Genomic DNA, 13,102 nt, shown 5'->3' on the forward strand with positions numbered 1-13,102 from the left:
AAGTGCCCAAGTATGGGGCATACAAAGGAATTGCCATTTTGAACCGACATCAAAAGAAGGAGGAGGTTATCAATTCGCCGGAATATATATATATATATTTTTTTTGTGTGTTACTGCATAACTTTGGACCACATTAACCAAATTCTTAAATTATTTTCTTAAAAGAAAGGTAGCTCAGATATGGGTCCATACTAATTTCACTTAGATCCGATCATTGGATCATGCAAAAGTTAACGGTACTCTTAAATTTTTATATTAAAATTGAAGTCGGTTTTGTTTTTTTTGGTAAAAATTACTTGTGCATAATACGTGCCATTTTTGTGTTTTTAAGTAATAAATAGAAGAATATTAAATTAATAAAAATAAAAATAAATTAAATGAAAACAAAGTAAAAATCAATAAAAATATTTTTTAAATATTAAATGATATTAAAAAAATATTTTTCTTTTTAAAACAATAAAATCTAAAAATTAAAAGAAAATTTAAATAGAAAAAGGAAAAAAATGTTACCAAAAAAGAGGAAATTAGTACTTAAGAACTTAGTTAAATTAAAAAAAAAAATATTTTTATAAAAAATCTAAATATTAAAAAAAAATTAAAAAGACATAATGGTGTTATAAAAATTCAATCAAAATCCTAAAAACTAAATCAAATAAAAAGGAAAATTTTTTTTTTTTAAATAAAAAAGAAAATTAAATTGAAAAAATAAAAACAATTTAATAAAAAAAAAATAATATAAATACGTATCTAAAAATTTGAGGAAATTTAAAATATTTTTCTTTTTTACACAGAATGTATATCTTAAAGAAAATGAAATAAAATAAGTTTCTGAAAATTACATATCTATCTAGTAACTAAAAGAAAATTAAAACAAGTAATTTTTTGCAAAAAAAGAACCGACTTCAACTCCCATATAAAAAAAAAAAATATATAACTATATATATGTGGGGATTACGATACTAAGAAAAACACGTGTGGTTCGGTTGAGCGCAAGAATAGAAGAGAGTGTAAAACTTTATTTTCTGTTCTACTAACGTGAAAGGAATGACAGTGTAAAGAAGAATGTAAGTTAGAGCAAGGTTGCATTTTGGTCGTACGTATCGGCTTTTGTGGTGTTGCCACAGTACTCCCCTCCTAGTCCNTTCTGAGATACTACCTTTCCGATGCAGAATTATCGAAATCGGTTGACGTCTTCCTAAGTTATACGGTAACATACATAAAAAAAAAAATAAAAAATCCGACGAACTGATAACCTCCTCCTTTTATGGAAGTCGGTCAAAAAGGATCCGCTGCCCATGGTTTTGAACCCAGTCATGTCAAAGGGTACACCTGTGCTTTCCTGACTTGACCATTGCGACTTTCGAAGCGACGCGAGCTAAATGATCTACAAGCGCTTTATCTCAAATAGCTTTTCACCACGAGTGGTGAATCAGTGAGCTTTTTTCTCAGATTTTTGTACCAGAACAACAAACGTCTTTCAAACTATCTTGCCATTTCTCTTGTATTTGTCTTAAGAAAAACATTTTACTATCTTAGAACTTTTACTATCCAGAACTGCCGTGTAAGTCTTAAAAAAGTAAGTTATATTGAATTCAACAGTCACTTATTTGGAAGTAGTAATTATGTCGATTANAGATACACCAGTGCTTTCCTGACTTGACCATTGCGACTGTCGAAGCGACGCGAGCTAAATGATCTACAAGCGCTTTTTCTCAAATAGCTTTTCACCACGAGTGGTGAATCAGTGAGCTTTTTTCTCAGATTTTTGTACCAGAACAACAAAGGTCTTTCAAACTATCTTGCCATTTCTCTTTTATTTGTCTTAAGAAAAACATTTTACTATCTTAGAACTTTAACTATCCAGAACTGCCGTGTAAGTCTTAAGAAAGTAAGGTATATTGAATTCAACAGTCACTTATTTGGAAGTAGTAATTATGTCGATTAAATATTATGTAAATTTCTTACAAGACTGCTTTACATATACTAAAAAAATATATATAGCAGTTGTTCCTTCACACATAGCAAGAGGCAAGTGAAGTCTTAATGAGAATAAGAGACAAAAATGGGTCTTTGAAAGCCTAGTCGTATAAATCATATACTAATGGCAATTGACTAAAGTAGAACTCGGATGGATTATGCTTTGCTTTCGCAAATTGGGCTTAGCCATAACCGCTCTTGTGTACAAAAAATATACCATTAGCGGGGAAAATAAACTGTTTGTCACGCCATGCAGCTAAAAGATTTAAACGGGGAATGAAAATTGCCTGCGGTGCCGGCAATCGTATTGTGGTAAGAGACTCTGCTCTATTAAATAGTAAACGAGACTTCAGAGGTCCACTCAAAACTCAATGCAATTCGAAAGGCGACTCGGTTAATTCTATTCTCTATTTCATACCTATACATATGTATGTACATATTTTTTCTTGATTAACATTGTGAAAGGGACATATTTTGTTTTTTAAATATATCCCCAAGTCACAATGTTTTCCTTGAAAATTTATCTTGATTTTACTGCTCTTAAATACTTAATTAGAGCACGTCTTGTGAATGCTCTAATTAAGTATTTATGAAAAATACCAAATCATAAACGCAATCTTTAGCATTTACATACATACATGTTGAAAGCTATAAGTAAATTAAAGTCATAATCCCCGCGTTGTCAAAGACTTTGAAGTAGATTAATTGATGTCAAGTAAAGAACTTTTCTGACATTTTTCAACCATAAATTCAATTATTTCTTTCTAGTATTTTTGATTACGAAAATTCGATATTAAATTCAAATCTTAACACAAAGTATGCTTCCACTAAATTCTGTTGCTTACATGCAACAATTTATAATTTATAAGGCCAACGTTTATGCATTATTTATATGCATATAATCTTGCTAAGCCAGGATAACCGGATGTATTGAATTTCAAGCTAATTTTGTATGCTGCTTGCATATTTCATTGCATATTTCATTGTGTACAAAGGGACTTGCGTAGGCGTACATAAACTGAGTAATATTTACATATTTACTCGGCACACGTTGACATTCAATTTCCGCCAAGGAAAAACAAATTACTATCCTACAGCGATTTTGGTCAAACATAAATAGCAACAACAATAACAAGTATTCTTAGTAGATTGCAAAAAGGAAATTCACTTTGGTAGCAATTATGTAGTTGCGGTGCCACCTGCTGAGCAAAATAATATCAATATGACATTGACATTTATTAGTAAATGTACTAGCAAAGCGAAACCAATAAAAGACGCTATTCAGCGCAAGATATATAAAAACGACACAAAGTAGTAATAAGAGAGCACAACAGAAAGCAATATTGGAATATTTTCAGCGATAAAAGGGAGGATGCAGAGAAGAAGAAAATACAAACAAGGCATATGGTTCGATAACCTCCAGTTACTACAACACAGGATGTTGAAGAAGATATGAGGCACAGTTACATTCTGGATAGTTAAAGATTTCAGTTCTTTTGCTTCATGATTAAACATAATTTGAAAATTTCTGAGAGCCTTTTTTATAATTCAGACATTTCAGTATAGATACATATTACTGAAGCCACAGTAGCACAGTGGAGTAATTGCATAAAAATAAGTTCAAAATTATTTTCTGCCTGGTTTTTAATGAAGATTTCAAATCCGTGATTGAAATTTCTGTGTCAGCTCTGGTTTAGAAAATATGACACATGGGCCTTTTTACAATAAAACACAACATATTTATAGTTAATCTAAAAATATGAGGCTTTAAGTTGAAAAAAAACTTTCTTTTATTAGACATTCTTGCAGAAGTTGAAGGCAGAGAGCAGTTCTGAATGCTGCAACGGTAGTGTGTTCACTTATGTTATATAAATATATAAGTTTGCTGCTGCAGCGTTAATTTATCAATTTTCCTGCGCTTCAAATAACTAAATATTTACTTCATTCTAAATGTCAATCAGAGGCGTTAGGTCGAACATATCGCAAAATGTCGTTGTTCATTAAGTACCAGTAGGATTGTATGCAGNGAGTATAGATACATATTGCTGAAGCCACAGTAGCACAGTGGAGTAATTGCATACAAATAAGTTCAAAATTATTTTCTGCCTGGTTTTTAATGAAGATTCCAAATCCGTGATCGAAATTTCTGTGTCAGCTCTAGTTTAGAAAATATGACACATGAGCATTTTTACAACAAAACACCATATATTTATAGTTAATCTATAAATATGAGGCTTTAAATTGAAAAAAAAAACTTTCTTTTATTAGACTTTCTTGCAGAAGTTGAAGGCAGAGAGCAGTTCTGAATGCTGCAACGGTAGTGTGTTCACTTATGTTATATAAATATATAAGTTTGCTGCTGCAGCGTTAATTTATCAATTTTCCTGCGCTTCAAATAACTAAATATTTACTTCATTCTAAATGTCAATCAGAGGCGTTAGGTCGAACATATCGCAAAATGTCGTTGTTCATTAAGTACCAGTAGGATTGTATGCAGCATCACAAATTTGCGTCAAACTATGTTCATGTACACATATATGTTAATCTATTCAGTATTCTAATATCACCTGCAGCGGTGGTAGTGATTTTGTTTGTGGTTATTTCCGCTTCACCAATTCATGTAACATCAAATTGCATTAAAACATCTGAAATACACTATCACCTGTCGATGATGCATTTTCGTATCAATAGCACCGACAAACCTAATTCCATTTGAGTAAAATATTAGCATATACTATGTGTATATTAACACTCTTATCTGGTATATAAAAAACAGCAGTGTTGCTCTAAAAATTTTCGCCAATATTTTCAATTGCGCAGTAATCAGCTAGGCTATTAAGCAAATCAGGTTAAATACAGAAAAAATTGAGCTGAAATTTTTTGTGCAGAAAATATTTAGAAGAACAGTGAGTGATATAGCGGGATAAAATGTTCGATCAAAATATATCTCCAAATTCAGTTCAAGCGCCAGAGAAAAGTGAAAACTGGAAATGTTTAAAAGAGTAAACTTAGAATTGGTCCTAAAATCTTCGAGAAAGCAGAAATTTAGGAGTTTACTGTGCACGGGAAATTATTTTCGTATAATTTCGCTTTAGGTATTCTTACAAACGAAATCATTAGACGTAGTATCTATACTGCCACTCAGCAGAATACGTTAAAAATTAAATTCAAATTTGTAAGCGGGAAGTGGTTGTCCACACTCAGCTCATTCATGAGCCAAGCAGCACGAGCAATACACCTTTCGTCAACCATAATAAGGTTAAGTATCAATAGCTTATATATAAAATTTCGAAATGGTATTTAAAAGTCCTTGTATCACCCTTAATGCTACACCGCCCCTGCGGCTGGGGCTTATTACCTTCTGTCAAGATGATACTATTTGACTGGGTACTGGTTTGATGCACAGCAATGGAGCAGAACACATTTCATTTTTAGAGTATAGATGGTATGGTTCCAACTTGTGGGACCAGTTTTTGATTGCCATTCCTTAGATAGCACCCAAAAGTGATTATTTTGTATACGGTTGTGTGGATATGTTACAATTTTTAATTCTGCCAACTGTCTTGAAAAATCTTTACTGTCTTTCGAAATACGAGTTGAAAAATCTGACAATGAGCAGGGCTTAGCATTATGATGTTTGGCTTTTAGGAATACGTTTTTTTTTAAAATTAAATAAAATTTAAAAATATATTTTTTTTTCTTTTTAAACAACAAAAACTAATAAATAAAAAAAAAATTAATTAAAATAAGAAAAGATTAAATGGAAATAAAGCAAAAGTAAATGAAGATATTTTCAACAAATAATTTTTAAGCCAAAAACAAAACCGACTTCAATTCACATATAAAAATTTAGGACGATCGTTAATTTCCACTGTGAGGTAACGCCTCTCCTTAAAAAAAATAAACGAATTACATAAATCGGTTAACGTGGTCCAAAGTTATGCGGTAACATACAAAAAAAACATTCCGACGAATTGATAACCTTCTCCTTTTTGTGAGGTCAGTTAAAAATTAAATGAAATTTAGAAATTAAAAGAAAGTTAGATCAAAAAGAAAAAAATAGTAAATATTATAAGAACCTAAAAATTAAATTAGATAAAAAATAAATGAAGAATGTTTAATTAAAAAATTAAAAAATTAAAAAATTAAATTACGTTTATCAAAATTTAATGAAAGTAAAAAATATGTATTTTCCTTTTCCAAACAATAGTCTAAAAAAAATAAAATAAGTTTTTAAAATTACATGTACATAGTATTTGTTTTTTTCGAAAAACCATTTTTTCTAAACTATCACCAAAGTTGTATGTATGTAAATGTGAAACTAACACATTTTTAGCATCGCTAGTTCAATATTTATTTTTAAAGGCCTGCCAAATTATCACTTAGCAGTCATACGAGGTTTGGCTGGATTAGACCAACGATCATCTCTTCAATCACTTGAACTTCTCCTAAAAAGAAAGTCACATTTGTCCTTCAAAAATATCCAGCACTTGTAATCAATGTTGTAGTAAATGCAATCGCAATGTTTTCTCTGAACACTGAGTAAATAAATATAAAAATAAAGCACTTTATATTTTTAAGCATTTTGTATATTTATTGCAAGTTCCTATATACATACATATATCGCCCATTAGATATGACGCACATGTGCATACACACGAATGCAGTAAGCTTACCTCTTCCAACACATTTACTCTTAAATGACACCGAACACATTACACGAGTACAGTACAGTGTGACAATAATGTAAAGAGTGGAGCCAAAGTGGCTGCCATGCACGGCGAGCAGCACTTAGGTAACGTAGTTGCTGCCAGACACACTATCCACGTAGTCCTGTCTGTCCGCATTTAGCATTTTACAATTTAACATTTCATGTGACATGAGCCATGATCTAATGACGTTACTTATTGCGGGAAAAATTTATGTATGTTAACGAATGTGTAGGTGTGGCAAAAAATATTACGCTGCTTCATATATGTACATACATGTGTCGGATGCAAGTGAGCCTTTAGTGAGCGTAAATGGACTCGACTAAATTGCTTGCACAATTTGTAATTTATACGCTCTATTATCTGCTTGCTGAAGCTGTTGCATGCTACAAAGTGCACTGTAGCTGCCAAACTTCAGCTCGCTTTGACAAGCACTCATCTAACTACATGCACTTACATATATGTATGTACATCTGTACACACACATATGTATGTAGGTACATACATACGTACAGACATAGTTTAAGTATTATGAAGGTAGTCGCTTGCCGCACTTATCGCTCGTTCTCTTACACTGATGCTCTAACTAAAAGACTGGTAAGACTGTCGTCGTCTACATTTGACTTTTATTACATCTTACAATACTCAGTTATGTGTGCTTCTTCTTCTCCACCTCATCCTTATTAGGTATACCTTCCATTTTGCTGCATTTTTCTCGACAAATGCTGCCACTCCTTCAACTCATTTCTCTGCTGTCCATTTTTGTTGCACTCATTTTGCCCTAACGCGCACATACACTTAAACACTCCCCAAGTAAAAGTGCTCGCTCACACGTACATACATACGCGGACTTATGTACCTCAGTTTCAGATGCGCTTGCATCGCATGACATGTTAGCACACATTTATTTGACATTTTCTAAGGCTGTCCATCACTCGAGCCTGCATTCTAATGTTTTTAGTCGTACACATATGTATGTATGTCATATGCATGCTATATTTTAGATAAGTGCCCCGTAATGGGCAATTAGTGAATGTTACCGTCTCGCCTAAACACTTCAACACACTTGCATATCTTACGTACCTACATATTTTCATATCTTCCCAATGCAAACACACTTATCGACAGAGAAAGGGGAAGTGTATGCGATTTTTTAACTGGTAGGTGTATCAATTTTCTGCCGTCAGTTTCTGTGAAGCTTTTGCAAATAATTTTATACTTGTCAACAGCTAATGGACTGACTGACGGACGGTTGGTATGACTGACAGGAACTAGTTAGATAATTGAGAGATATATTACGCTGCATACAAATAGCGAGAGGTAAGTTTAAATTTATACGATTTGGGATTTTTGTACAACATTATTACATACGGTCTAATGGACAAGTCAATGTCAATTATGAATAAAAAATAAGCGATTGCTTTTTTTTGTTATTAATTGTTTATCGATTTTGTTATCGAAATTTTTATCGAAATTTTTATCGATGTTGTTATCGATAATATATCGACTTTGTTATCGATAATATACCGATTTTGTTATCGATCTTTTTATCGAATTTATTATCGATATTTTTATCGAATTTATTATCGATATTTTTATCGAATTTGTTATCAATTGTGTATCAATTTTGTTACCGATAATTTATCGATTTCGTTATCGACATTTTTGTCGAAATTTTTATCGATTTTCTAACAGAAGTTTCACTTCTCCAGTGTGGCCCTGGCGCACTTACTTTTTTTCAAAGCACGTAAATATCGGATATTGAAATTGTTTGCCACGTCGAAATGTTGAATTTATTAGCAAAATCCATAAAAGCGTATATTTGTCAACAAATTCGCACTTTTTGCAAATGCTTTGAACATAATTCGCACTGCTTTTATTATCTATTTAGCAGCCATTTCAAATTATCTATTAAGCAGCCATTTCATATTTTCAATAAGCAAACTAACTAAAAAAAAAGCAAAATAAATAAATAAAAAAACATTTTTACACACATTTTACTCCATTTAATACCAATTTCAGCAACAGCTAAGCTCAAAGGATTAAGTTGTCACCAACAAATTTTTTTTTGCAGAATGTGTCACACTCGCGTGAACTTACCCAAATTTTCAACTTGACACGGCAGTAGCAGTGTGTCGCCCACCACGGCGCGATATGTATGGCCACGCGAGAGAAAACGCGGCTGCGGTCCCGACATGGATGACGTCTGTGAAGTGCTCATTGGGCGTGTGTTGGTGCCTGAAATGTAAAAAAAAAAAAACCAAAAATTTGTGAAATTTTAATTATGAATAGAAATTTAGTAGAGTTTTAAAACTTTAATTATTTGTTTTTATTTTGTTAATAACATTTCAGCAGGACAAAGTTTTATTTATCTAGTTGGTGCTGAAATGTTCACTATTTTGTGGTTTCTCTATTAAATTGCAACTGCTAAGCTGCGAGTTAATATAAAAATTACAAAAAAAAAACACGAAAAAGTAGTTGAACATTAAATTTATATTTATTTACTAATTTTTTACGTTGGCTTAGCTCGCCGGTTTTGGAAAATCCCCCGAATTTTCGCTAGCTGTTTTCCACGTGTTTGCGTGTTTTATGCGCGAAAACATTTTCAGTTTCTATTGTTCGTAGATTTTTATTTTTTATTGTTTTTTTTTTCAAATGTCCCCGATGCAATTGCTTTGTGTACGAATTGTATTCAGAGCACGTGTGTGCCGTAAAAATCAAATTATTCACAGCTCGCGAAGCACACCTAGCAAATGTTCCTTTATTTTCGTGTTGTTGGTGCCGTTTTTTTTTTTTTTTTGCTGCTATTTCAGCTGCTGCTGCTCTTGTTGTTGTATACAGTTATTTCTGCGAATTAGCCAATAACCTTTTTCCATCATGGCCACAACAACGGAAACAGACGCCGGCAATGAACTGGCAGCAGCAATAACATGCAGACAGCATGCAGAGTTGCATCCAAAAATAAGAAGTCCAAAAAAATTCGTATTTACACGTTAGAAATGTGCAATAAACCAGTTTCATATGCTCCGTTTGCCAAAATTTTCTGGCGGAAACGGATGTGTGTAAAGTTTTTGAAAGCGAACTTCGTCTGTTTATGGCAGAGTTTTTTTTTTGGTGTAAACAATTTTCTATAATATTAGGTTTTATTAAATGCTTATATGGAATATTCGGATATTATTACAGAGTTAAAACATACAATTTTAATATATTGCTTTAATAATAAAGAGCACAAATTAGAAAATTTTCAGAAAACGAGAAATATATTTTTTTATGCCGCTTGGGCGCACAAAAATGCCATTTGCGGTCATTTAAGTGAACTTACTTCTTGATTCATTTATGCAAAATGATTGGATTGATTTTTTACTTTAAGAATATAGCCATAGGTTAGGTGGCCGGCAGTCCTAAGTGGACTCAGTTGGACTCACGGTCCCTTGTGATACTCCTGTGAACGACTTGAGTTTAGCAAAAAAGTAATAAATACGTATGAGTTTCTAACGTTCGTCGCTTCGAGGTCTCCGTTTCGATAGAGCCGGGCAACGGCAACGAAGATATGGAATGGTTTCTTCATCATCGTCAACCATGCAGCATCTGCAGTAGTCATTGCAGGGCGCGCCCAGTCTAGCTGCGTGTAATCCAATCAGACAATGTCCGGTGAGAACTCCAGTCAATATGCGTACGATCTTCCCCCTTTAGATTTAGTAGGGAGTTGGTACGTTGGGCGTCTATGGTTGGCCAGGGAGTTTTCGTAGTCGGTTCCATTCGCCATCTCTCACTAAAAATTTCTACGAGTTTTTTATTCAGTCGAAATTTGCATAATCGGATAGAGATGTCGAGAGTATTCCTTATATCTGTATCAGGTAATATTCTTCCATAACGCGCGAGCTCATCAGCCTTACAATTTCCCGGAATGTCGCAATGGCCAGGTACCCAGAAAACATGTGTGCTAATGTCTCAGCCATCTCGTGGGGAGATCAGCGGCTTGAGCCACTACTTTGAAGACAGCGACATCTTTACCAAAGATTTAATAGCCGCCTGCCTGTCGGTATAAGGACTAGGAATCGTATTACATTGTACCAGTGATGAGGCCTTTGAAATAGCCAATTCTGCCTGAAAAATAGTTAGTCTAAGATCCGACAAAGGCACGACCTTCCCCCATCTGTTTAATGGATGAAATATTTTATTATATTATTATTATTTTTTTGATTTTGTACTCATTGGTTTAATGAACAAACTATATACAAATCGAAAGTATTTAGCCAAAAAAAATTGCAGGTGCAGGGCGTTCAAAGCGGCAATGTTGTGCAGTGCTAATGGGTCTATCGTGAATGATTCTTCTTCAACATCGCTTTAATTGGCATTCACACACGTGTAAATAGAAGAGATGAAAATACATTGTTTCGGATCAGTGACTCAGTGCAGCATAGGAAGTACCCCGGTTTCAGCGAGACTCAACAATCAACTGCTACTCCAGGAATTTCACGCCAGCACAGAGCAAATAGGAGGCGCTTATTGAGCCACACTGACACCAGGTAAAACGAGACTTATGTAAGATTGATATAAAGAGTTGAAGAGGGAAACGCGAGGAATTTTGCCGAAATTCGCAAGATGCTAGCCGGGTAGAAAACACTAAAAAATACAATTAGAAAAGTTAATTATGTGACTTTTAACCCTTTGTCTACCGCGGAGACTACTAGCATTACCAACCGTTTGGGTTCATTGGACCCCTATGAAAATAATAATGTGAGTCCAACGGACCCGGGCTGGTAGTTCCCACAAGCAGATTTAAAATAGCAATACAAATTATTCGAAAAAATAAATAACGAGATCAAAGAAGTTAGTTTACATGAAAATAAGCAAAGTAACGGAGTAACGGAAATTTCGTTCGGGGCCATTGAACTCGGCCGGTAAACAAAGGACTAATCACTAGAAGTCATCGAAAATTGCACCGAGGTTCCTTAAATTAGTGTTTACGATATTTTATGACTCGTATTTAGCACCTTTGATTAAATATTATAAATTGCATTTTTTTTACTTTTTAAATTTTTAGTAATTAAGTGCTCTACAACAGAAACATACTTGAATATACTCAAGCATACAGTCTTTAACTTTAATCTTCATCTTTTTCCTTTTAGTTCTATTTTACTAATGGAAAACCAGTCAGTTTTTAAACTAAAAAAAAAAGTAAGGATAGTGCTGACTTTAGCTGTGCCGAAGGCTTTATACCTTTCATCAGCATCAGCAATTTTTATTGCAACCGATTACTGCATTTTAAGTTAGTTATTTGGGAGCAAAAAAAAAATACTTTTTGCTTCGCTACATACACAAATAGAACCTTTATATATGTAAAAAACTCATATCTGAACAATCAGTGGTATGGAAAATATAACTTATAAAGCACTGATCTTGATGGGTTTCTCAGTAGATTTTGTTTGAGTATTTAGAAAATAGCTTACGAGTTTTAAAGTAAAACCTCAAATCTTAAAAATGAGATGTATGGAAGTTACAGGTGAGCCGATCTTGGTTATTTTCACTGTTCCGACTTTTCCGGTTCCTACAAATGATTAGTAAATTAGAAAAACACACCCGCTTACTAAATTACAGTCGTTTGTCTGGAAAACAGGACAGGCAATTGGAAATACATTTTTGTGGTCTATCTCTCCTTATTCTGGTGTCGGACCAAAGTAATAATACCATTTCATATTCATGAAAGGTATACAAATTGCGCCAACTACGTGTCCATCAAAATCAGTCTATGTAAAAGAAGTGGTTCGCAGTCATCATTGACATTCATACGCCTGGCTAATTTCCTTACGAAAATAAAGAAGCAATGAAATGAACCGGAAGGGAATAGAGGAAGTATTATTGAAAGGCATACGAAAGGAAAAGAGAGTATCAAATTCATATAGATACGAATATGCGGACAATAGACTAACGCAGGTCTGAGTTTGATGGCTCCTATGCCTGCGGACACTCAAAGAATGAAGAATATATATTTCCAAATAGAAAATCTGCTCTTACTTTACATAGTCGATTTGCATAGCACTGAAGACTAGTATATATTTGGAATGTACAGGAAGAGTATGTCCTTTTTTGTCTGCTGTATGCTGAATTGTTGGTGTGTCAATGCAAACGCATTTATGGCTGCCTGGAGAATTCATGTAACAACTGAAGAAAATGAAGATTTGAGTATACTGGAAGTCGATAGATGGAACAATGTGGCACAGACTCAAGCTGCCTTCAATGAAGAAAAAAAAAGCATCGGCACTCACAATCAGGATCCCAATACATATGTACATACTTACATACATACGCGTACGTGCATGCCCTCAAAGCAACAGTCTGCCAATGTACTGTGCGTGTAAGTGCACACACAAAGCGTAGCGAATGAATGAGCGATATTTTTATGCTAATTGAAA

The 13,102-nt window shown here is 33.6% G+C and overlaps 1 protein-coding gene across 1 annotated transcript in view; it reads right to left on the reverse strand.

The window, feature by feature from the left end:
* klg (klingon) overlaps positions 1 to 13,102 on the reverse strand; it is a 59,461-nt gene that overhangs the window by 36,181 nt on the left and 10,178 nt on the right. Inside the window, exon 2 of the mRNA XM_017622967.1 lies at positions 8,787 to 8,924. Within this exon, the coding sequence (XP_017478456.1) occupies positions 8,787 to 8,924 (138 nt within the window). The remainder of the gene's footprint in view (positions 1 to 8,786; positions 8,925 to 13,102) is intronic.

This window comes from Rhagoletis zephyria, unplaced genomic scaffold (genome assembly GCF_001687245.7).
Source record: "Rhagoletis zephyria isolate East Lansing unplaced genomic scaffold, Rhagoletis_zephyria_1.1 Rzeph_scaffold_02996, whole genome shotgun sequence".
In the NCBI taxonomy this organism is placed as follows: domain Eukaryota; kingdom Metazoa; phylum Arthropoda; class Insecta; order Diptera; family Tephritidae; genus Rhagoletis; species Rhagoletis zephyria.